This window comes from Leopardus geoffroyi, chromosome A3, assembly GCF_018350155.1.
Source record: "Leopardus geoffroyi isolate Oge1 chromosome A3, O.geoffroyi_Oge1_pat1.0, whole genome shotgun sequence".
Classification (NCBI taxonomy): Eukaryota; Metazoa; Chordata; class Mammalia; order Carnivora; family Felidae; genus Leopardus; species Leopardus geoffroyi.
In genome coordinates this window covers 100,054,181-100,078,309 of record NC_059336.1, presented here as the reverse complement: position 1 = coordinate 100,078,309, position 24,129 = coordinate 100,054,181, and the positions used below count along the sequence as shown (strand labels likewise).

At 49.8% G+C, this 24,129-nt stretch overlaps 1 protein-coding gene and 1 long non-coding RNA gene across 9 annotated transcripts; one reads left to right on the top strand and one right to left on the bottom strand.

Annotated features, from left to right (window-relative positions):
- Positions 1–5,694: 5,694 nt before the first annotated feature.
- Positions 5,695–22,248, top strand: CAPG (capping actin protein, gelsolin like). Of its 8 annotated transcripts, none has more exons than XM_045446690.1 (10): positions 5,695–5,728; positions 16,414–16,449; positions 16,626–16,798; positions 16,894–17,048; positions 17,255–17,422; positions 18,621–18,770; positions 19,090–19,182; positions 19,627–19,759; positions 21,423–21,511; positions 22,068–22,248. In XM_045446690.1, exons 2-10 carry the CDS (start codon positions 16,427–16,429, stop codon positions 22,131–22,133), a joined length of 1,050 nt encoding a protein of 349 aa, XP_045302646.1. In that variant the 5' UTR covers positions 5,695–5,728; positions 16,414–16,426; the 3' UTR covers positions 22,134–22,248. The 8 variants fall into 8 exon arrangements, with proteins under 8 accessions (XP_045302646.1, XP_045302647.1, XP_045302653.1 ...); XM_045446691.1 differs by lacking the exon at positions 5,695–5,728 and adding an exon at positions 6,746–6,833; XM_045446697.1 differs by lacking the exon at positions 5,695–5,728 and adding an exon at positions 6,851–7,293.
- On the bottom strand, positions 11,100–16,719 carry LOC123581045. The gene is made up of 3 exons (XR_006703569.1): positions 16,602–16,719; positions 16,227–16,236; positions 11,100–11,110 (listed from the first exon to the last, which is right to left on the bottom strand). It is a non-coding gene; the product is annotated as an uncharacterized LOC123581045 (long non-coding RNA).
- Positions 22,249–24,129: the final 1,881 nt, after the last annotated feature.

Here is a 24,129-nt window from a genome sequence, read left to right as displayed (position 1 = left end):
GCATGAACGGGGGAGGGGCAGAGAGAGAGGGAGACACAGAATCGGAAACAGGCTCCAGGCTCTGAGCCATCAGCCCAGAGCCCGACGCGGGGCTCGAACCCACAGACCGCGAGATCGTGACCTGGCTGAAGTCGGACGCTTAACCGACTGCGCCACCCAGGCGCCCCTATACTATATTTTTAAAGTGGGGTGCAAACGGGTCAAGGATGGCCTTACCGCTCAAAGGTTACAAAGCCCTTTGGGTGTTTGATGACTGCTTTATTGAGTGTAGAATTCAATGTTTTTTAGTATATTCACAGACTTGTGCAACTATCACCACAATTTAATTTCAGAACATTTTCATCACCCCAAAAAGTAGCCTGTACCTATTAGCAGGCACCCCCTAAACCACCTTATCTCCTCCAGCCCTAGGCAACCATTAATCTACTATTTATTTCCACAGATTTGCTTATTCTGGACATTTCATGAAATCATATAATACATGGTTTTTTGTGATGGGATTCTTTCACTTAGCATGATGTTTTAAATTTTTTAAAGTTTATCCAGCTTGTAGCATGTATCAGAACTCCATAGTGTTTTTTGCAAGTTCTTGTGAGTCTATTATTATTTTGAAATAAATCTTTCTCTTTCTCTCTTTCTTTCTTTCTTTCTTTCTTTCTTTCTTTCTTTCTTTCTCCCTTCCCTTCCTGCCCCAGTTGCCTGGTGCCCTCCTTGCCACCACAGTGCTCCACCGGATCTCCTCCTGACCCACTCATTCATGCTGTACTGGACAGTCCCACTTTCCAAGAGGTCACCAAGGAATTCCAGCATGTCACTGCCCAGAATGTCTCTGAGCACTCAACAGCTTTATTCAGAAAATATGGCATGGGGCCCCTGGGTGGCTCAGTTGGTTAAGCAATCTGACATTGGCTCAGGTCATGATCTCGTGGTTTGTGAGTTCGAGCCCCATGTGGGGCTCTGTGCTGACAGCTCGGAGCCTGGAGCCTGCTTCAGATTCTGTGTCTCCCTCTGCCTCTTCCCCACTCACGCTCTGTCTCTCTCTCAAAAATAAATAAATATTAAAAAATTTAAAAATAACTTTTAAAAGAAAATATGGCAGTTCATGGGACACCTGGGTGGCTAAGTCAGTTAAGCATTCGACTCTTGATTTCAGTTCAGGTCATGATCTTACTACTCATGGGACTGAGCCCCACATCGGGCTCTGTGCTGACTACAGAGCTTGCTTGCACTCTCACCTCTCTCTCTGCCCCTCCTCCTGCTTGTGTGCACAGGCATACGCTCTGTCTCTCTCAAAGTAAATAAGAAAACTTAAAGAAAAAAAAGAAAAAGAAAATATGGTAGCCCAGACCCCTGGCCGTTCCTCAGAGCTGGTTGAAATGATCTAGAAAAATTTATTACAGATCAAATTTAAAGGCTAGACCCATCCTGAGTCAATGCCTTCAACGGAATTTTTGGGGGAATTTTGATTGTTGGAATTTTAAGTGTTGCAACAGATCTCTGCCAGCTTCCCAGGCTGAGGAAATGCAACATCTCAGCCTGAGCTGTGCCTCTGGATTGGAGTCAGAGGACCCAGAAGGGACTCCTTGTCTGGTGCCTGCATTTTACAGATGGGAAACAGACTAGGAGAGGGCCATATGGCAGGGTAGTTAGAAGCCAGGTTGGGAACTCAATTAGGGAGAATCCTTTGCAATTTCAGGAAATTCTTAGCCCCGGAAATCAATCCATAAGCCTGGGTCCATGAACACAGAAGCAGAGAGCTGGGCAGCTTGGGTGGCTCCAGACATTGGCCGGACCCCAAGTAGCCAAACCCGGAAGTCAGTGTTGGATGACTCTCTCCTGGTTTCCTTCAGCCAGATGTTTGTCCTAGAAGTAGGAGTTTATTAATAATAATGGTAACAGCAGCTTGCATGTGTCTAGGCCTTTATTCTTTTCAAAGAACCTCCCATGAGTCATCTTACTGGATACCCACAATCCTCTAAGGTAGCATGGCTGGGTTATTGTCTTCCCTTGACAGTCAAGGAACCTTGGCTCAGAAGGCTTAAGTGACTTTCCCAAGGTGACAGTACCTTGGGGCCATTCAAGAATGTGGGGATTTTGCTCTCTAATCTGTTAATACATTTAGTAAAAATAATAATAATAATAATGATAATTTTTTTTTGAGTGCCTGTTACCTGCTAGATGTGTTACAGGGTGCCAGGGTCTGTGGGGGAGCAAGTATTTCTTGTCCCCTTCAAGATCCTTCTAGTGGGACTAAAAATCAAATTGACTTGAGACAGATTAACAAGAGAAAATAAAATTTCGTAGTGTACATATGGGGAACCCACACAGACATGGAAATTCCAGAGACAAGCAAAATGATATATATACATATATATATATATATATATATATATATATATATATATATATATATATATATATGTCATTCTGAATTAAGGAGAAGGTGATAGGGCTCTGGGGCTTCAAAGGGAAAGAATGCAACTCACAGGATGATGAAAAAGAGTAAACGTTTGGTAAATGTTTTCTAGGCCACTCAGAAACAATGGGATATACAGGACTTTGCTCAAACAGGCCTTGTTAGGTTCCTTCCTATCTACTATATCTAGTTCATAGTATAATGTAGTTATTCATAGTGATAGCTGTCTTTCTGGAGCAGGCCCTCTATCTAAATTCTTTTTAGGCATCTGGCAGGGAAAGGGAGTAAAGAGGTTTTCCTGAATCTGCTAGGTTTTGATTGCTTTTTTTAAAATGATTATTTAGAGGAGGGGAGGGGCAGAGAGAGAGAGAGAGAGAGAGAGAGAGAGAGAGAGAGAACCCCAAGCAGGTATTGCACTATCAGTGTAGAGCCCAATGCAAGGCTTAAACTCCCAAACCATGAGATCATAACCTGAGCCAGAATCAAGAGCCAGATGCTTAACCGAGTGACCCGTCCAGGTTCCTCTTGCTTTTTAACTCAATATAATCTTTGTGCCAAAGTGGCCCATCTTAAGATGGCTTGCCCTTGGACACTTTAGTTCACAAGGATAACCTGACATAGCTCCTGGGCTGGAAGAGCCAATGGTGTGTTGGGAGAGGCACACATGGAGTAGATGATAAAAAGTGGTGGCAAGGGAACTCTCTACGGGGGTGGAAGTGCTTTATATCTTGGTAGGATGTTGGTTTACTTGGGTGTTTGCATATGCCAAAACTCATTGAGCTATATGATTATGATTTGTGCATTTCACTGTCAATTTTACCTAAAAAATGTAGAAAATGGGAATGCTCTGGGAAGACTATGCCTAGTTGGGCTTTGGCAGGGCACAATTGTTGGGAAGCGGGTCAGGGGCAACTCAATCACCCGTGGATACCATTCCACCTTTGCTAGTGGGGTATGGTTGAAAAGTTTTCCCATGGAAGCTGTGGACCCAGATAGTCCAGAGGCCTTGACACTCAGAGTACTGGGGACCACAGAGGAGGGAGGCAGGGATCGCTGCACATTTCAGGGGACAGATATTTCAGCTGAGTCTGCAGGGTGAACAGTTGTCCGAGGATGGTGGACAAGTGGAGGTTTCTAAGCACTGCTCAGTGAAGTGTGGTTGCCCAGCATGGCCTAGATGGAAAGGGGTGGAACCAAGCTTTCAACTGCTTCTCTAACCCCATCAGTGGGCCTCAGTGAAATTCAAGCTGGTTGGATTTTTTTTTAAACAAATTTAATTAATTAATTTTTAAAAGTTTTTTAATGTTTATTTATTTATTTATCGATAGAGAGCAAGCCGAGGAGGGGCAGAGAGAGAGAGAGAGAGAGGGAGAGAGAGAATCCCAAGCAGGCTCTGCAATTTCAGCACAGAGTCCGATGTGGGGCTCGAACCCAGGAACCTCGAGATCATTACCTGAACCTAAATCAAGAGTCTGACACTTAACCGACTGAGCCACCCAGGTGCTCCTATTTATTTTTTAAAAGTAAACTCTACTCCCAATGTGGGGCTTGAACTCAGGACCAGGAGATGATCCAACTCTGTGCTGACAGCTCAGAGCCTGAAGCCTGCTTCAGATTCTGTGACTCCCTCTCTCTGCCCCTCCCCCGTTCACACTCTGTCTCTCTCTCTCTCTCTCAAAAATTAAAACTAAAATTAAAAAAAAAAAAAAAGAAAAAAGAAAAAGAGAAGGGTGAGGTATTGCAGGTCTAACATCAGCTTTGAAGCTAGACCAGCCTGGGCTAGAATCCTGCTTCTGCTACTGAACTGGCAGTGTGACCCTGGACAAGTCACCTCCTCTGAGCCTCCCGGACACTTCTCTGTCCATTAAACATAATTATGCATAATTATGATGGTAGTAGGCCTGAGGACAGAACCACCTCCTATAGTAGTGGTAGTAGCACTGAGTACAGGGGGCCTGGGTGGCTCCGTAGGTTGTGTGTGGAACTCTTGATTTCGGCTCAGGTCATGATCCCGGGGTCATTGGATTGAGCCCTGCAGCCGGCTCTGCACTGAGCATGGAGCCTGCTATGGATTCCCTCTCTTTCTAAAAACTAATAATAATAACAATAAAGCACTGAGTACATAGCAGGCACTCATGGGTCAGACAGCAGCAGGGACAGATAACAGTAGTTAGAGCTTGATTGAGACCAAGGATCTGGACACAGCAATCCCCTGGCAGAATTTTCTGCACTGCATAGCTGTTGTTAGCCTCCCCAATACCCACCTCAATTCTAGGTCCACTTGGACGCGGCCGGCTCAGCAGCAAACCGCACCCCCCCCACCCCGGCCCAAGCTGGGCCCCTCTCTGATTCCCATGTGGGGGGAGGGCCCCAAGCTACCAAGCAAGGTGCTGTTAGGCAAGTAGCATTCCAAGGTCTGACCGCCAGTGCCCGGTTCCCCTATAGAAGTCGGAGAGGCTCAGCTGGCCCAGGGCCGCCTCCTCAGGGTGCCCTCTCCTCCCTCTCCTCTTTGGGGCACACCCACTTGCCTAATTTCGTCTTCCCACTTCCCGAATGGGGGGGTGGGAGAGGGCGGACGCTTGCTAAAGAAATGTTTTATTTTACTCCATCTGGGACAAACTGAGCATTCCTGCTGGGGGAGACTGGAGGAAGAGGAAAAATGTGAGTCTGGTTTAAAAACACACACACACACACACACACACACACAAACAAACCAAAAAAAACAAAAAAACAGAAGTTTTAGAGTCTGGTTACCAGATAATGTCTTTAGCATTGTTTGAGTTCCAAGGTGCTTGGGATTCCCAGGTTGAGTGATCTGCTCTTGTTTCATTGTTAATTTGCAAACCTCTTTTGATTTTTGTGGTGATGGGGTCAAATTTAGCCAAGTGAGGCTCAAATGTGGAGAACAGTGACTCCCAGTTGTCCTTGTGTCCTTGGTCATGCACAGAGTCCAGAACCTAAAAGCCACCCTGGTTATGTGCCAGTGCAGACTAGAGTGGGTAAACCTTGCTAGGGTGGGAGAGAAGGCTGGACAAGGGGTAGTGATGTGTGGTTTAACTTCCCATGCCCCTGCCGGCTCCACCATGAGTTCATGGTGGGAGGTGGGGGTTGGGGGGGACTACTTCCTGGGGTGCCCGGCACATGTATTGGGGTCCCCTAGTAAATTCTCTTTGGGGGGAAGAAAAAGAAGTCTAGGTTGACTGAGTATCTATTTGCTAATTAATTTTATGATCTCAATTAATCTTTGCATTTATCTTTATGCCCATTTTACAGATCGGGCACAGTGAGGCTCCAGGAGACTAAATACAGCCAGTAAGTAGCCAAACTGTTCAACTCTTTCCATTCTGCCAGGTTATCTGCCCAGTCTCTCTGATTCTTGTGAGGACAAGGCTCTTGCTGATATTACAACCCAGATTACCCTATTTTTAAGGCCAGCAGTTTGGCTGTGGAGACACTCAGATGCCTGCTAGTCTGCATTCTCTGAAGAAAACGTCCCATCTTGCTCTGGTCCAGAAATTTTAACATGTGGATTGACTTAGTTCCACTGCCCGACTTGTTGCCTCCTGGGTGGGGCCTTGACCCTAAAGCCTGAGCCTTATCTCTAATGAGGCTGTGGACCAGCCCTGGGCCAGGGCAGACCTGTGTCCAGGACAGACAGACCAGAGTCCTAGGCTGAGGAGCACAAGTGTGGCTAACTGGGTGCCCACCTTCTCCTGGGGCACACACAGACTCTGCTTCATACCTCTACAAGGATTCAGAAGGAAATGGAAGCTTCCCTTACACTGCCCCTACTTCCCGTTCCTATGTGACCTGAGTCCCATCCCTGTGCAAGCCACCTGTGCTCTCAGGGCCTCGGTATCCTCCTTTAGAAAGTGTGCGAGCAAGTTGGACAAGACTAGCTCTGGGGTCCTATGATGTGATGTAGGCAAGATGCCCCTGGGTTGAGCCAGAACCACCCTTCTTTTTATGTTTGTTTTCATTTTTTAAAGTAGGCTCTATGCTCAATGTGGGGCTCGAACTCACAATCCCAAGATCATGAGTCACATACTCTACCGAGTGAGCCAACCAGGCGCCCCGAACCACCCTTCATTTTACGGCTGACCCTCAGAGCGCCCAGTGCCCAGACTGTGTCAGTAAACATCTGGTGAACAAGAAGAATGACCCAAGGTAGACTCGAGAGGTATTTGGCCTGCAGGACACAGCAAAGAATGTTTCCTAGACCCCAGACACTCCCTCATTAGTGAGCTTAAAAAAAAAAAAAAAACAACAACAACCAAATCAAATGGATGCTTTCTGGGCAAGGAGAAAGACAAGTCTGGGGGAGGAGGAAAAAGTCCTGCAGAGGCAGTGACCCCACCCAGGAAATGTGACTAACCCACAGAGGCCGGGGGCAGGCAGACACGAACGCCGGAGGCTGGTGAGTGTGGTAGTTTTCCCGGGGCTCTCCGTGCAGAGAGGCCAGCCCCTCGGCACTGTCCCCCGCGAGGGAGGGGACAAGGGTCTGCAGGGTGGGGGCAGAAGGGGGGGGCGGGGAGCATGTGGGCGGGGCAGCCAGGGAGGGGACCTCGTGAAGTGAGAAGCTGGGTGAGGCGGGGCGGGAGGCAGAAGAGCCTGAAAAGCAGAAGAGGAAGGAAGGAGAGCTGCGGAAAGGTGAAAGTGGCAAGGTGGCTGAGGGAGAGTGGGCCCCTGGGACTTGCTGGCTGGGACCCTCTTAGAGGGGAGAGGGCTGGCCGCCAGGGTCTGGAAACAGACTCGCATTTCTGGAAGCCGCTTTGTCCAGGACTTCTGGTCCCCCAGCCCGCTTTCCTGGCAGCTTTGTGCCAGGCTCCAGGTACATGTATTGTCTGTCTGGAGCCCCACGGCTGCCCCGGAGGAAGGTGGGTTGGGCTCGGGATACAGACAAACAACTCCAGGGTCAGGCGTGTCCGGGCTGGTGGGAGAGGTGGTGCCCGACCTCCTGCCAGATTTGAGGATGCCTGTCCCTAAGACGGGGCTGGCCCGACTGCAGACTGGTGGACTGCCGTGGTGGGGGGAGGGGGAGAGCAGGACTTCCTTCCCAGCAGGAATTCAAACTGTAGCACAGCGCACTGTTTTGCAAATTCAGCAAGACTTCTGCTGGGGTCTGGTCCTTGGCCTGGGGTAGGGGAAGGGGAGAAGAAGGGAGGGGAAGGTGGAGGAGGGATCCCACTTGGTGTCAGGGGAAAGAGCACTGGCCAAGGAGTCCCCAGGTGAGGCCTCTGGACCCAGCTCCTTTCCTGAATGCCCCATCCCAGGCTGGAAAGACTTGTTGCCGTTTCTAGAGTTGACACTCACCCTTCTACCCTCTCTTGGGGAGAGGGGTAGGGGCTGTTTCATTTTATAACTAGGGGCAAATGGACTGTGAGGTGAAGGGACCTGTAGCGATCAACAGAGTCAGCGTCTGAGGAGGGCAGAGAGAGCACCGGAGGACTGCTGTCGCTCTGACAGTTATCAAGCATTGCCTTAAAAGTACGCATGATGGTGACACCTCGCCCCCGCAGGTCCCCCAGGGTGTCCTCAAAGGCAAGTCCCTTCCTAAGTCCGGGTTGTGGATGCTCCGTGTGCATCCTGCCCAACCCCTGGCCCCTTGACAGTCTCACTGGATTCCCCAGCCTCTGCTTTCTGCCTCCGGGGCTGCAGCCTGTCCCAGCCTGTGAAATCTCTCTCTGTCTCTCTCTCTCTCTCTGGCTCCAGCTGCTCTAGTGAGCCCCCACAGGTCCTGTGCCTCTGATGCACCCTCCGAGCGCCTGCAGGGTGCCAGGCACAGGGTGGGGCTTGCAGCGGTGGGAAAGTTTTCCCTTCTTCCCATCTAAGGAGTTTGGCCAGTGTATTGAATTGATATAATACAGATTAATAGGAGAAAACCAAAAGTTTAATAATGTATATACCTCTTGAATACTTGGGAGAGACCCAGGAAAACTCCCTGAAATGAAGCCATCACCTTAAATAACCATCTCTGCTAAAGACAAGAGATGCTGGGGGTCTGTTACGGGAGGTTACCGGGAAGGGCGTGGTAAACGAGGACAAGATTGTTATGCAGGTTTACATGGCTGCTTTCTCCTTTGATAAGTGAGAAGCTGGGTGGGGCGGGCAGGGAGGCACTGGAGCCTGAAAAGCAGAAGCAGGAGGAAGGAGAGCCTCGGAAAGGTGAAAGTGGCGAGGTGGGTGAGGGAAAGTCGGCCCCTGGGACTTGTTGGCTGGGACCCTCTTAGGCCAGTGAGGGCTGGCCACCAGGGTCTCCCTTCCTGATCTAGTGGGGAGATACCCTCACCTATGGAGATTTCCTTATAAATGTAAACATCTCCTACATAGGGCAACTTCTACTTGGTTTTCAGAACTTCACCTGTATCTGCAGCTTCTTAAAAATAGTCATTTTAAAAGAAAAAGAAAGAAAGAAAGAAAACTAGCCAGTTTAAAATATAATCATCAGGCCAAAGAGGCTTATTTTGGGGTGGTATATTTTACTCCCCTTCAGGTTCCAGCTAGAGAGGCAAAATACCATCTCTGTCCAAAAGGCCTTTATAGTCTAGTGGGGGAGGCTGGCAGATCCATAACTTAGTGCACTACGGCAAAGTGGGAGGAAGCAAAGGTTTTAACCTAAAAGGTATATATGGAGGAGGCTGCCTTGTGAGGTGGTGAGTTCCCCATCACCAGAAGTGTTCAAGAGGAGGATGGTGAGGGATGCCATAGAAGGGATTCTTGCACTGTGTGTGTATGGGCATGTGTTGGGAGGCAGATGCAGAGCATTTAGGCTCCTTCTGATGCTGACCTCTGTGATTCTGTGACATTCTCCACCTAGAGAAAGTTTGTCTGTGGCCCCGCTGGGTGTGACGGCTCCCTCCTTGCCTGCCCCCTCCAGTTAGACCATGAGACACGGATGGTTCTTCCTCATTTCTGTGCCCCTACCATCCCCACCACCCTCATTCTGCCCAGTGCCATGTTCCCAGGGTAGACTTTGTGTGGAATTGAATAGACCCTGTCGTGGGCCACTTGAGGAATGCAGGAGGGTCAGGCAAGTCTGCTGCTCTGGCTGAGGTATGAAGCTATAAGACACTTGCAAACAGAGACTGAAGTACACGCTCCCGAGTGAGGGGGCTGCTGGGAGAAGTCCCAGAAGGCTGAGGCTACCGAATGTCCTGGAAGGCTCCTTGGACAGCTGGGGTTTGGTACGGGCCTGGAGGGTGGTGTGGCGTTGATGGATGAGGGGTGGATGTGCTACTGAGAAAGCTCAAGGAGCTGTGGCCTTGGGCAGAGCGGCTGGAAGGGAGAGGAGTGAGAAGGCCTCGTGTCAGGGGGCCCCTTACCTGGGAGAGCCGGGAGCCAGGGGGGGCAGGGATCCGATGGGACAGCAGGAGTTTCAGCCCTGAGTGAGTCACCTGGGACTTCTCAAACACGATGTCCAGGCTGCATCCCAGAGAGTCTGATTTTAACTTGTCTGGTGTGTGGCCAGACATTGGGATTTTTTTGAGCTTGATGATTCTAACATACGGGCAGGGGTGAGATGCCTTTCTGGACAGTTAACTGGCAGCACAGAATCACCTGGAACATATGTTCAAAATGCAGATGCACAGGCCCCTCTCCACACCTGTGGAATCAAAATCTCCAGGCCTGGAACTGGAGCATCTGTGTTTTTATAGGATCCCAGGGTAACTTGAACAGGCTGCCAGGGTGATGAAGAAGCAGGCGGCCAAGCCCCTTTCGTCAAAACCCTGCAGTGGCTCTGGGAGGCCTGTAGTCCCGCCCATGGGCTACCTGCTTTTGAGTTATGGCCCGAGCTCTCAGATCGATAGCACAGAAGGAAAAATAGTAAAGCTAACATTAGTTGACCCTCTTGTCTTGTCTGTCATACCATCTCTGTTCCCCAGCTCTCTCCACTGGCTGGGGCGTGGTGTGTGGGGGGTAGGGCAGCCGCTTCCCCTGCTTCGGACCTGAGTCACAGGCTGAGCAGCCTGCTGTAGGGGATGTGGGCATGGCATGTGACCTGTGAATGGAGAAGCATTAAGGGTTCCCTCCCCCAAACTATCTACCCCCTCACTGCCTTCTGCTTTGGGAAAGTGCGGTTCTGAAAAAACGACTTCCAGCAATGTTGTTAGTTAGGAATGGAAAAGAAGTCATGATTCACCTGGCCTCTTACATCCATTACCACTGCTCCTGTTTCTGTTCTGTTTTCCACTCAGACTCAACCCCCTCTAAAGAGGGCTCTTGGCCCTTCCCGCTTCCTTGGGCTCTAAGGCTCCTATGGTGCCAGTTTGCCTCCTCCTTGAAATCCCCCAGGCCCTTACCCTGTGTCACAGAGGCTCACCTTACAAAAGTGCTGTTCACGTGCACAGTGTGAATTGTGTTGCAGTGGTTGGTAGTGTGGGCTGTGCATTTTAATTTTTTTTAATGTTTTATTTATTTTTGACAGAGAGAGACAGAGCATGAGTGGGGGAGGGGCAGAGAGAGAGGGAGACACAGAATCCGAAGCAGGCTCCAGGCTCTGAGCCGTCAGCACAGAGCCCCATGCGGGGCTCGAACTCACAGACCGCGAGATCATGACCTGAGCCGAAGTCGGACGCTCAACCGACTGAGCCACCCAGGCGCCCCGTGGGCTGTGCATTTTAAGCCAAAAAAAAAAAAAAAAAGAAAAAGAAACTCTCTAGTAATGGGAATATAGGAAAGAGATGGTGAGTGGAGCTGAAGTTACTGCATTTGCCAAATTAAAAAAATATATATTTTTTAAGTGTTTGCCTTTACCATTCTTTTTTCCTGGATAAGCTGTCCAAAAAAAGGTTGCTCTCATTGAACCTATAGAAGAAACATGATGTTTAGGGGTTGGGGAAGAAAAATTTCCTCTGCCCCTCAAGGTGCTTCTAGCTGGACTTAGAATCATATTGACATGAGACAGATTAACAGGAGAAAATCAAATTTAATAGTGTACATATGGGGAATCCACACAGACATGGAAATTCCAAACACAGGGGAGCAACAAGACTGAGGAACTAAGGAGAGGGGTAGAGTTTAAGGATACAAAGGGGAGAAAGACCATTAGCAGGAAGGTGAAGGGAGATGCTTGGAAAACCAACGTCACCCTATGATGTAGGTAAGTTTCTTAGGTCAAGAAAAATCTGTTAAAGGTTCTCTTCCTGGTGTAAGCAGGCAGATAAGGGAGAGATAAGCCACTTTTCCTGAATTGGTTGGGTTTTGGTTGCTTTTAACTCAAAAATAATGTTCATACCAAAGTAGCCCATCTTGGCATGGCCTGCACTTGGCCCTTGCAGAGAAGCATTTGAGGGGAAGCTGGGCATACAGAAGTGAGAGTTGATGCCTGGAAATGGGTGGGATTCCCCAGGGAGAGTTGAGAATTAGGGAAGGAACTAAGTGTTAGCTCTAGAAAGATTTTGTGTTTCTGTGTTTGTTTTTGGTAGGTGTCTTTTATCAGGTTGAGGAAGTTCCTTTTTATTCCTAGTTTGGTGAAAGTTTTTTTGTTTTGTTTTGTTTTGTTTTTTAAATATGTTTTTGGCCTTTGTACTGCTTCCAACAGCTTCTTAAAAATTTTTTTTAAATGTTTATTTACTTCTGAGAGAGAGAGAGAGAGAGAGAGAGACAGAGCACGAGTTGAGGAGGGGGAGAGAGAGAGAGAAGGAGACACAGAATCTGAAGCAGGCTCCAGGCTCTGAGCTGTCAGCACAGAGCCCGACGCGGGGCTCGAACTTGTAAACTGTGAGATCATGACCTGAGCCGAAGTTGGAGGCTTAACTGACTGAGCCACCCAGGCGCCCCTGTTTTGGTTTTTTAGTCAGGAATTGATGTCGAATTTTAGTAAATGCTTTTTCTGAATCTCTTGAGATGGTTATATACATGCACACGTATATATTGTCAATGCAACATACATATATATATATATATATACATACATATGTATATACATATACATATAGACATGTACATATTGTCAATACAAAATGAACAAACCTTTTAGAATCTCTAAAAGAAAGAAAGAGAGTTTTATTTGAGCTCAAGTTAGGACAGCTGGACAGCTACCCTGGAGACACTCTTCACAGGGAAGAAAGTGCTCCAGAGAATGAACAGTTTTTACAGGATTATATACCTTTCTGTATCTTGCAAAAGCTCAAGAGATTATAGATTAGCATATAGGCAGGAACCATGAGGTTTCTTTTTAGATAATTATTTTTTTTAAGTTTATTTTGGGAGAGACAGAGAGTGAGTGGGGGAGGGGCAGAGAGAGAGAGAGGGAGACACAGAATCCCGAGTGAGTCAGCCGGTTGAGTGACCGACTCAGCCACCCATATGCCCCCAGATTTCTTTCTAAGTAGCATGACTGTACATAAACTTTGTTTAAACCAAAAACCTGTAAGTGAAATAAGTCAGAGAAAGACAAATATTGTATGATTTCACTCATATGTGAAATTTAATAAACAAAACAGATGATCATAGGGGAAGGGGAAGAGAGGGAGAGCAGCAAACCATAAGAGACTCTTAACTATAGAGAACAAACTCAGGGTTGCTGGAGGGGAGGTGGGGCAGAGGGATGGTATAAATGGGTGATGGGTATTAAGGAGGGTACTTGTGATGAGCATTGGGTGTTCTTTGTAAGTAATGAATCACTAAATTCTACTCCTGAAGTCAATTTTACCATATGGTAACTAACTAGCATTTAAATAGAAATTTGAAATTAAAAAAGAAAAGTAAACAAAAAACCAAAACAAAACCCAAAGGTCTGATTTATGGCTCACCCATACACTGTACACCTGCCTTATAAATGAGTAGCCTAAAGGAAACCATCTTGGGGCACCTGGGTGGCTCAGTTGTTTAGGCATCTGACTTTAGCTCAGGTCATGATCTTGTGGTCTGTGGGTTTGAGCCCTGTGTCCGGCTCTGTGCTGACAGCTCAGAGCCTGGAGCCTGCTTCAGATTCTGTGTCTCCCTCTCTCTCTGCCCCTCTCCTGCTGACACTCTGTCTCTCTCTCTCTCTCAAAAATAAACATTAAAAAATAAAAAAAAAAAAAAAATAAAGGAAGCCATCTTGCCCTTATGATATCAATCAATTCTACTTCCTGCATTCCTTAACATTAAAACTCATGGTTCTGGGGCTCACCGGGTGGCTGAGTCAGTTAAGTAAGTATCTGACTTGTTTTTGGCTCAGGTCATGATTTCATGGTTTCATGGGTTCGAGCCCTGTGGCTGGCTCTGTGCTGAGCATAGGGATTCTACGCTCTGCTTGGGATTCTCACTCTCCCTCCCCTGCTTGCCTTCTTTCTCTCTTTCAAAATAAACAAATAGACATAAAAAAAAAAAGAGAGAAATCTAAAATGGCTTCCTTTGTATATCAGGTTTTTAGAGATTTTTTTTTCATATATATATAATTAATAAGGTGAATTATATTGATTTTCAGATTTTTAAAAATTGTATTTAATTTTATTATTTTTTATTTTTTAAACTTTTAAACAAAACTTTTTTTAAGTTTATGTATTTATTTTGAGAGAGAGAGAGAATGTGGGGAAAGGGTAGAGAGAGAGGAAGGGAGAGAATCCCAAGCAGGCTCAGCACCAGCGCTGAGCCTGACAGGGGTGATGGGGGTGGGGGGGGGTGCAGCTCGCACTCTTGAACCAGGAGATCATGACCCCAGCCAAGGTTGGATGCTTAACTGACTGAGCCACTCAGGCACCGTTGATTTTCAGATGTTAAGCCAACTTTGCATTCTGGGGATAAACCCCATTTAATCATGGTGACTCATACTTTTTATATATTATCGATTTGCATATGCTAAAAATCTTTTTGTAAATTTTTTTTTTAAATTTTTTTTTTTTAACGTTTATTTATTTTTGGGACAGAGAGAGACAGAGCATGAACGGGGGAGGGGCAGAGAGAGAGGGAGACACAGAATCGGAAACAGGCTCCAGGCTCTGAGCCATCAGCCCAGAGCCTGATGCGGGGCTCAAACTCACGGACCGCGAGATCGTGACCTGGCTGAAGTTGGACGCTTAACCGACTGCGCCACCCAGGCGCCCCTGTAAATTTTTTTAATGTTTATTTTTCAGAGAGAGAGAGAGAAAGAGAGAGAGAGAGTGGGGGAGGGGCAGAGAGAGAGGGAGACACAGAATCTGAAGCAGCCTCGAAGCTCTGAGCTGTTAGCACAGAGCCTGATGTGGGGCCCAAACTCACAAACCTTGAGATCATGACCTGGGCCGAAGTTGTCTGCTAAGCAGACTGAGCCACCCAGGTGCCCCCATATGCTAAAATTTTGTTAATATATTTAAAAAAAAATTTTTTTTTTAACTTTTATTCAGTATTGAGAGACAGAGTGTGAGTGGGGGAGGGGCAGAGAGAGCAGGAGAAAGAATCCCAAGCAGGATCCAGGCTCTGAGCTGTCAGCACAGAGCCCAACGTGGGGCTTGAACTCACAAATGGTGAGATCATGACCTGAGCTGAAGTTGGCTGCTCAACCGACTGAGCCACCCAGGTGCCCCGTATTTTGTTAGTATTTTTTATGTCTATGTTCATGAAGGACATTGGTCTAGTCTTTTCTTTTATAACATATTTATCTGGTTTGTTATATCAGGTTAATGTTGGTGGCATAGGATGAACTGGGAAGTATTCTCTCCTATTTTCTGCAAAAGTTTGTGTAGAATTGGTATTATGTCTTCCTTAAATTTTTGGTAGAATGTACCAGGACTGGAATTGGGGGGTGTGGGGACAGGTGGCTTGAGTACAAATGCAACTTCTTTAATATATATTAGAACTATTCAGGTCATCTATTTTTTCATGAGTGAACTTTCATAATTTGTATCCTTTAAGGAATTTGCCCATTTCATGTATGTTGTTGAATATATTGGCATAAGTTTTTGTAACATTCTCTTTATCCTTTTAATATTTGTAGAATCCGCAGTGAGTTACCTCTCTTATTTACGAATTGTAAATTTGTGTCATCTTCCTAATTTGTCTAAAGGTTGATTGGGGCGCCTGGGTGGCTCAGTCGGTTAAGCGTCCGACTTCGGCTCAGGTCACGATCTCGCGGTCCGTGAGTTCGAGCCCCGTGTCGGGCTCTGTGCTGACCGCTCAGAGCCTGGATCCTGTTTCAGATTCTGTGTCTCCCTCTCTCTCTGACCCTCCCCCGTTCATGCTCTGTCACTCTCTGTCTCAAAAATAAATAAACGTTAAAAAAAAAAAATTAAAAAAAAAATAAAGGTTGATCAATATTATTGATTTTTTTCCCCAAAAACCAGCTTCATTGACTTTCTCTCTTTTTTATTTCTATTAATTTCTGCTCTTACTTTTATTATTTACTGTCTTCTGATTATTTTGTGTTTAATTTGCTTTTCCTTCTTTGGTGTTTCTATGGTGTTTCTATAACTTAAGTTATTGATTTTAGGCCTTTCTAATATAAGCGGTTATTGCTTAGAGAGCCGTATGTCACCTCATGCAACGCCCAGAGTTAGGGGCTGGAAGCAGAAGAGAGGCATGGCTGAGAGGTCACAGCAAGGGGAAGACACTGGCCAGTTGGCCCAGGAGTCAGAGACCTAGTTTTTTGTTTTCGTTTTTTAAAGACAGAGAGAAAGAGAGTGTGAGTGCGTGAGCAAGGGAGCAGGGCAGAGGAAGAGAGAGAGAGAGAGAGACAGAATCCCAAGCAGGCTCCATGCTCCATGCAGAGCTCGACTCAGGGCTCGATCCCATGACCTTGGGATCCTGACCTGAGCTGAAATCAAGAGTCAGATGCTCAACTGACTGAGCCACCCGGGTGCCCCAGAGACCTAGTTTTCATTAGCCATTCATAAGCTTTGTGACTTTGAACTTCAGACTTTCTAAGCCTCAGTTTCTTTGCCTGAATAATGGAGCCAGGGTAATCTCCTCTTGTGCTATTGGAGATGAAGTAGTTAATGTATATGACTGTATGTGACACCTGGAATGCCCCCCCAGACCAATGTGAAGGGTGGTTGTCATAACATTTGTAATCATAATGGCTTCTTCTGTCTTTTCAGAACCGGAAACAGCATGTATACGCACCTCCCCCAGAGGTAGGCTGTGCCCCTCCCCTCTCATCACTCCCCTGCTTTGCCCCCAAGGGCTCCTCACAGCTCCCCTCACCCCCCACCACAGCCCCTTGGCCCACCCAGGTCTGCCCAGCTCTCTCTGCTTGGGTCCACTCCTCATGGGCCCTGGCCAGCACTGCCAACCCTCTTCCCTCCTGCAGCGGCTCTCCGTTCCCAGCCTCGGTGCAGGATCCCGGCCTGCACGTATGGCGGGTGGAGAAGCTGAAGCCAGTGCCGGTGGCACGTGAGAATCAGGGCATCTTCTTCTCGGGGGACTCCTACCTAGTGCTGCACAACGGCCCGGAGGAGCTCTCCCACCTGCACCTGTGGATAGGTAAGGGAGCTGGGGGACGAGTTGGGGGTGTGGCCTGGCCCGGAGTCGGGCATGGGTCTCATGGGCCTGGCTCTGCCACTTCCCACCCACCCCAGGCCAGCAGTCATCCCGGGATGAGCAGGGGGCCTGTGCCGTGCTAGCCGTGCATCTCAACACCCTGCTCGGGGAGCGACCCGTGCAGCACCGAGAGGTGCAGGGCAACGAGTCCGACCTCTTCATGAGCTACTTCCCGCGTGGCCTCAAGTACCAGGTCAGAGCCCGCCTCCCAGCACCCTTACCCTGTGGCTCCTCTCAGAGCCCCTCCTCCTTCCAGCCGGTTCTCACCCTGCAAAAAAGGCCCAGGTGCCCTCCGGCCTGGGTCCTCCCCCACCTATCTGCCCATCTCCTGCCGGGAGTGGGTGCGGCGGGCTGCGGGCCTCCTGTCAGTGCTCTCAGGTCGTCCCGTCTGGGCTGCAGGAAGGTGGAGTGGAGTCAGCGTTTCACAAGACCTCTCCGGGGGCCACTCCAGCTGCCATCAAGAAACTGTACCAGGTGAAGGGGAAGAAGAACATCCGTGCCACCGAGCGGCCGCTGAGCTGGGACAGCTTCAACACCGGGGACTGCTTCATCCTGGACTTGGGCCAGGTGGGCAGGCGGGGCGGGGCTGAGCGCTGTATCGGCACCCGTGTCATAAGGGGGCAGGGACCAGGAGGCCGGGGAGAAGGGGAGCAGCCACTCCGGCCATTAGCAAACATCTTATATTCCAAAGGACAGAAACTTCCCTCTTCCATCCAGCCATAGTGTCTAACACTGGAAGCTACTCTCTTCTTCTCGTGGAGCCTTTGTAGCTCTGAGTTAGCTGCCAGCCACACCATTTGTTAATGCTGTTCACTCAGCGAGTCTGTGATGCCCACCCTGAGCCAGCGTGGGGACTACAAATTGTCTGCCCTTGGGAGGCTGCCGAGACAGGCTTGTCACTTGCTGTAATGTATGGTAGGATGTGATGAGGGCTCTAAGAGAGGCAGGGGCATGTGCTGAGGGAGTTTGGGGCAGGGAGACGTCCCTCTAGCTTGAGCTGAAGCCCTTGTCCCAGGAAGGTGCCATTTGACTAGACCTTTACGGAGGGGGAAATACCTTTTGAGGTGAAAGGACAGGTGAGCTGAGGCTGAGGCATTGAGCTGGGGGAAGGTGCAGGCATGCTGACAGCAGGGAAGGGTCTAGCTTGACTGGGACCCTGAGTGGGGACAGGAGCAATGGGAGCAAAAATTGTTAAGTTGCCTGAGACATAGGTCAGGAGACTGTCTGAGGAGTCTGGACCACATCTTGTGCTGAAGGTTTGAGGCAGGAAGCCAACCCAGAAGCGGTTAGGAGTGTCGGCAGCAGTGAGCTAGAGGGAGGGGACCAGCTCAGCAGGGTGCAGGTAGCAGTGTGAGACACTGGGCTCAAAGATGGCATTGACCCATTCACTCATTCATTCAGTCGTTCGTTCAATACTTATTTTCTGCCTAAATACATGCCAGTCTCTGTTTTAGTCCTGGGCATGCAGCAGTGAACAAAGCAAAGCAAAACAAAACAAAACACCCATGCCCTAATGAAGCTTACTTTCTAGCCAGGGGAGCTAGATTACAAACAAGATAAAGACCTTTAAGTATATGCGGATAAGCAATGTGGAGAAACATAAATCAGGAAGGAGATGGGGGCTGGGCGGAGAATTACTCTTGCCAAGAGTGTCGCTTCAGGGGGCAGTTCATCAGGAACCACTCCTCCCCCCCCAGCGCCCCCCCCCCCCCCATCCAGTCAACAGGATGGATGCAAGCAGCTGAGCCTCTGTACTTCCCTCCAGAACATCTTCGCCTGGTGTGGTGGAAAATCCAACATCCTGGAGCGCAATAAGGCACGAGACCTGGCCCTGGCCATCAGGGACAGTGAGCGACAGGGCAAAGCCCAGGTGGAGATTGTCACTGATGGGGAAGAGCCTGCTGAGATGATCCAGGTCGGGGGACATTAGGGTGGGCAGCCGGGAGAAGCTGGGGTGAGGAGGGTGGTCAGTAGAGGATGGCAGGGGTAGGGGTGGGCGGTCTGGGGTACTGCTTAGGGCTGTGGCTAGCTCACTGGGTGCCCTCGTGTGACTCAGAGTAAAGTATCCCTCTGGGTGGATGGACCAGTGGCCTCACTCACCTCTGCCGGGTGCTCTTGTGCAGGATGCAGTTAGTCCCCTGCCAGAGGTGGTGGCCTTGGGCATGATGGGTTGGGAAGGTTTGGGGCAGGTGCCCAGGAATCCCTGGAAAGCTGGCCTGCCCTGGCCCCTGTAGGTCCTGGGCCCCAAGCCTGCTCTGAAGGAGGGGAACCCTGAGGAAGACCTGACAGCTGACCGGACAAACGCCCAGGCCGCGGCTCTGTATAAGGTGGGCACTGTGGGCCTGCGCTGTGCCCAGGCAGGGGCTGCTGAAGGGAGAAGAGAAAGCCCCGGGAACGTTGAGCCGGGCAGCACGGTGGTTTATTCAGGGCTTGGTGTGAGGTGAGGATGGGAAATGGACAGATGTCCGGCCCTCCTGAGGAGATAAAAGCCACTTCACTTGTGGCCCATTGTTGGAGAAGGAGGTGTGAAGCCAAAGCTGAGCTTTACTTTTTCGGATTCTTTGCATTCATTTGTAATTTGGAATCCACCTAAGTGGAGGCAGGGCCTCCGTGCTACAGTGATTGAGGGCGATGTGAGGGGTGGGGTGCCTATGATTTGCCCGGCAGTTCTATCTGCCCCGTCCTCAGGCTGGGGCCATGGTGCAGGGGTGGAGCTTAGGGCTGTGTGTTGGGAGCAGGGGGTGGGATCTGGCACTGCCCATCCTCCCCAGGTCTCCGACGCCACTGGACAGATGAACCTGACCAAGGTGGCCGACTCCAGTCCCTTTGCCCTCGAGCTGCTGCTGTCTGATGACTGCTTCGTGCTGGACAATGGGCTCTGTGGCAAGATCTACATTTGGAAGGGTACGTGTGGCTTCTCCATGCTAGCCCAACACCGCTGCAGCTGCTCTGAGCTGGGCACGCTTCCCGTTGGAGGGCTCGGCCTGCCTGACTGCTTTCAAAACCAGCCCCAGGGAGACCCTGAGGGCTTTCTCTGTGCTGTTCTCGGCCCCCCTAAATTCCAGGCAATGGTTCTGAAACTCAAGCATGCTTTAGAATCACTGGAGGGCCTCTTAAAACAGATGGCTACCCGCCTCCACCCCCTGAGTTTGGATATCTAACCGGTTCCCAGGCCTTGCTGCTGGTCCAGGAGCACATTTTGAGGACCACTGTTCTAGAACACTCCTAGGCCCTTGAGGGCTGCTGGGATCCCAATCTTGCCATTCTGCCCATGGGGTGCAACAGAGAAATTTTAGGTAAATTAAATCCCACTTTATGCACTGGGAAATGAACTAGTAGAACTTGTTTTTCCAAGAGATTGTATTGGCTGGGATAGAAACACTGTTGTGTGTAAACTTGTCCACTTGGTTTAACTCTGAAAATGTTGAAACAAAACTTGGAGCCTCTGAGTGACCCTGGGGGCCTCCTTACTTCTCCATGCTTGCCTTTTCTTGAGCGTGTCTTACCTCCCTGACCAGATTATACGTTTCCCGAAAGCAGGAACCGTATCATTTCTAGTGTCGTGACTAAATAGCATTTGCTCAATAGATATTTGTGGGGACAACCGAAGCCAAGAGAAACCCCCCGCCCTAGGAAGGAAGATGAGGAAGGATAAGGTGTTCCAAGGATAGTTCCAAGGATAAGGTCATCCAAGGAAGATGAGGAATGATAAGGTGTTCCCCTTCGGGGAAGGGCCAGAGCGGCCGACAGCATGGCGGCTTCCTACGAGTTGGGTGGGGATGGGTGGAGATTGTGCACTGGGGCTGCCACGGGTCCCTTTCCCATGGGACCAGTTCCAAGCATGAGAGGTTCCCAGATACCCACGGAAGGGAATTTAACCCCAAGCAAAGAACCGAACCATTCTGGAAAGAGAAACCAGAGAAGAAAACAAACAAGAACGCTGGGAGCCAAGAAGAGAAGTACTTTGCCTTAAGCTGGAGTGTAGCTTGCATTAAAGGAACTGCCCACAGGAGGAAATGGATAACTGGATGCTCTTCCTTTTTATAAGGTCTTTGGTGGCCTACCTAATGGCCTACGTACCCATTAGGCTGAGGTCGGCTATCTGGCATTGTGGGAGGAAGACTAATAAATCACACCCTTTTGTCCTATTTAGTTTTACACAAAAGGCTTGATACTTGTTGATACTTGTCAGCGGTGCAGTTGATAGGCTCCAGAGGTGAGGTGTCCTGGGGCAGGGCTCTAGATTTAGGGTCTCACGCCACGGGAACACTAGCTCTCTCTCTGAATATCCGTGGGCCCCCGGTCTGAGCAGAAGGTTTTGATTAGAGGAGGCGGAAAGAGCAGCTTTCATATCACTTGGAGCTGCTGGGTTGAGAAAAGTCTCAAGAGGTTGACCTCACGGCTCCAAAGACCTCCTCAGGGTCTTGCAACCCTCCTGGTCCGTTTATTTAAAAAGTGGCCGGCTGTTCTATGGACCTCCCCTTAAATTTCCTTGAGAAAATGGGATGTGAACTAGAGAGAATCCCTGCTCTTAAAAAAACAAAAAATCCCCTTCCTATTGATCCAGGGCGAAAAGCTAACGAGAAGGAGCGGCAGGCAGCTCTCCAGGTGGCGGAGGACTTCATCTCTCGCATGCGTTATGCCCCCAACACTCAGGTGAGGAGGCGCCTTGTGCCCCAACTCCCCCTCCTGGGACTCTTCTCGTGGCCTCTTGCCCCAAAGACTGGGGGAAGAGGGCAAGAAATCCTCGAGCACAGTCAGGAGCAGTCTGGCCTCCCTACCATCCAGTGGGAAAGCCCCTCTTAATCCTTCAACATTTAAAAGCAAGAGGATGCTGGGCAGCCCCTCCCTGGCAGCCCAGAGAGTGGGTGTGCCTTTGCAGAGCTTGTGTGTCTCCTCTGGGCCATTGTCCCTGGCTCGTACACCCCTTGTTGCGCCAGCAGTAGGACTCCATGAGTCTTCCCGAAGGCTCATCTGTGACTAGTGCGTCTATCAAACTGCACACACGAGTTCCTGACGCGATGTTTTCTCAGCTCATGTCCCCATAATCTTCTTTCTCATCTCTTGGCTTACCTGGAGAAGCATTCCTGGCCCGGAGAGCCATGTGGACTCAGGGCTGGGGCCCAGCACCCTCATCCGTGGCTTTGGCCTTGCCTGGTGGAGGCCGGGGTGGAACCTCGTGGGCTATCCTTCTCCCCTGTTCTTCCTGCAGGTGGAGATTCTGCCCCAGGGCCGCGAGAGTCCCATCTTCAAGCAATTCTTCAAGGACTGGAAATGAGAGTGGGCATCTCCCTGCCCCCGGCCTCCTGCCCGCTTTCTCCTGCTCTGGCCGCCTGGTCAGTGCTGAGGTGCCCCCAAGGACGTTCAATAAAAGGAAGACAAGTGCTTCCCCAGCTCTCTGCTCTCAGCTAATTCTCACTCCCCACCCGTCCACCAGGGCTTACCCACACACTGGGGCAGAGGAGGACCGACCCAGTGAAGATCCCCCGCCACTGACTTTGCATGATTGAGACAGAGGGGCCAGGATTCCCTCTGGGCAGGTAGTGCTGTGAACCCAGTAGGGAAGCGGCCCAGCACCAGGCTTCAGGATAGCTTTCAGCCAGGGGTTCAGTTCAGTCACGCATTCCCCACTGGGACAAGGTTGTGGCAACGGGCTCGGGATACATTTCTCTTCAAGCCAGTCTTTCCTCAGCTGCTGTAATTAACCATGGTGAGGCGGCTTCCAAACGACACGCTTGCTGATCAAGAGGCTTGCTTCTCACTGCTGTGCAGAAGTCTGGCCTGTCACCTCATAGGCACGTTGTATCATGTTAGGCCAATGAGCACAGCGCCCCTGTAGGGCTGGGGGAGAGCCCCACACTAGTGTGGAGAGTCACGTGTTCTGGTTTACACTCTGCCTCTATTTCATCCTGGCAAGTTGCTTTTCCTTGTCTAGGAAAAGACAGACCTTAGTTCATTCTCTTGTGCAATGGTGTGATGGCTGGAATATCAAAGAGCCTAGATAGCTAAATAGGAGAACACAGTCACCTAATGTGGCCCCACCCTGGGGGGCAGGATCTAGGGTGGGAAAGAGCACGGATGGGTAAGTCTGGACTCGAGTTAATGAAGCCAGGCAGGGCTGTGACTATCCTGACCTGCCCTCACCCCTGGGCTCCAAGGGCTCTGTGGCTTCTGAGCTCTGACCTGCTGGATTCTTCCATCCCAAACAAATTCTGACCAAGTTCATCTTGTTGATTTCGTGCAAAGCAGCACAGAAAAATCACCTCCCCTGCATAGCACCCCCAGCCTGCCCTCGGTGGAGCTGTCAGCCTATACAGACAGCATGTGCAGGGATGATTTGCAAAAGAGAGAGGGCTGCACCAAATCCATGGCTCCGATGTTTTTAGGGTGGCGAAGCATTTTGTCTCCCATGGAAGGTCTAGGTAGGCCCTTCCCAAGAAAAAAAGCACAGGTTAAGATTTTTGCATCCACTTTCAGAGTGTTTCAGCCCCCCCTCGCCCTTCCCCAACAGAACCACAACTTAATCCCTGGACTGTGTTGTTGGTAATGTCCCAAGGTCTGAAGCTGAGTGCCCTGGAGAGCATTACACGGGGAGTGACTTGATTAGAAAGGACTGCCTCCCCTTCAGCTAGAGGCCCATGCGGACTGCTCCCTGAGCACGCTGCAGCCTGGGCAGTCACCACCGGGTCTGCTGAGTTAGGCTTCCGGTCTGAGAGCCAGGGGAAGGAATCTGCAGGAAGGGAACTATGGAACCTGACTCTGAAGTGGGGGCTGAGCTGTAGCCTTTCCGTGTTCGGGCTCCACCAAGCCCAACAAAGCTCCCTGCCACCCCTGCAGGCCAGCTAAGCACCCAGACTGGAGGAAGAAAAGCAGACGAAGGATTAGTTCAGGTCTGGCCAAGATGGTGCTGTGCGAGGCAAACTGCAGAGTCGAGGCATCCTGCTGACAGCAGTGGGGAGGTCCCTGCTGTTTCCTGCCTGGGTGGCTGGCTATCATCCCCACCTCTGTGATGGACCCCAGCTCCAGGGGGTTAGACTTAGCGAGGCCTGCAAGGCCTGGACAGTGGTCTTCAGTGGGCCTACTGGAGGGAGTACAGAGGACAGGAGAGCAGTGTAGTGGGGTCTCGGCTGCCCCCTGCTGCCCAGCGAAGGAAACCCTGGCCTGGAGGAATGGAACGGAGCTGAAGCTCATATAGGAAAACCTGTGGATGCCTTACAGCAATCTTCACAAGAGTCAGGGCCACCTTGCCCACCGGCTAGAGTGTGCGAGGAGTC

Bases quoted from the DNA above. Each gene is read 5' to 3' on its own strand.
- CAPG (XM_045446697.1), top strand. From the start codon at position 6,953: ATGTGGGCGGGGCAGCCAGGGAGGGGACCTCGTGAAGTGAGAAGCTGG. The intron at 18,771-19,089 runs GTCGGGGGACAT...TGGCCCCTGTAG, and splicing joins AGCCTGCTGAGATGATCCAG to GTCCTGGGCCCCAAGCCTGC. The intron at 19,760-21,422 runs GTACGTGTGGCT...CTATTGATCCAG, and splicing joins CAAGATCTACATTTGGAAGG to GGCGAAAAGCTAACGAGAAG.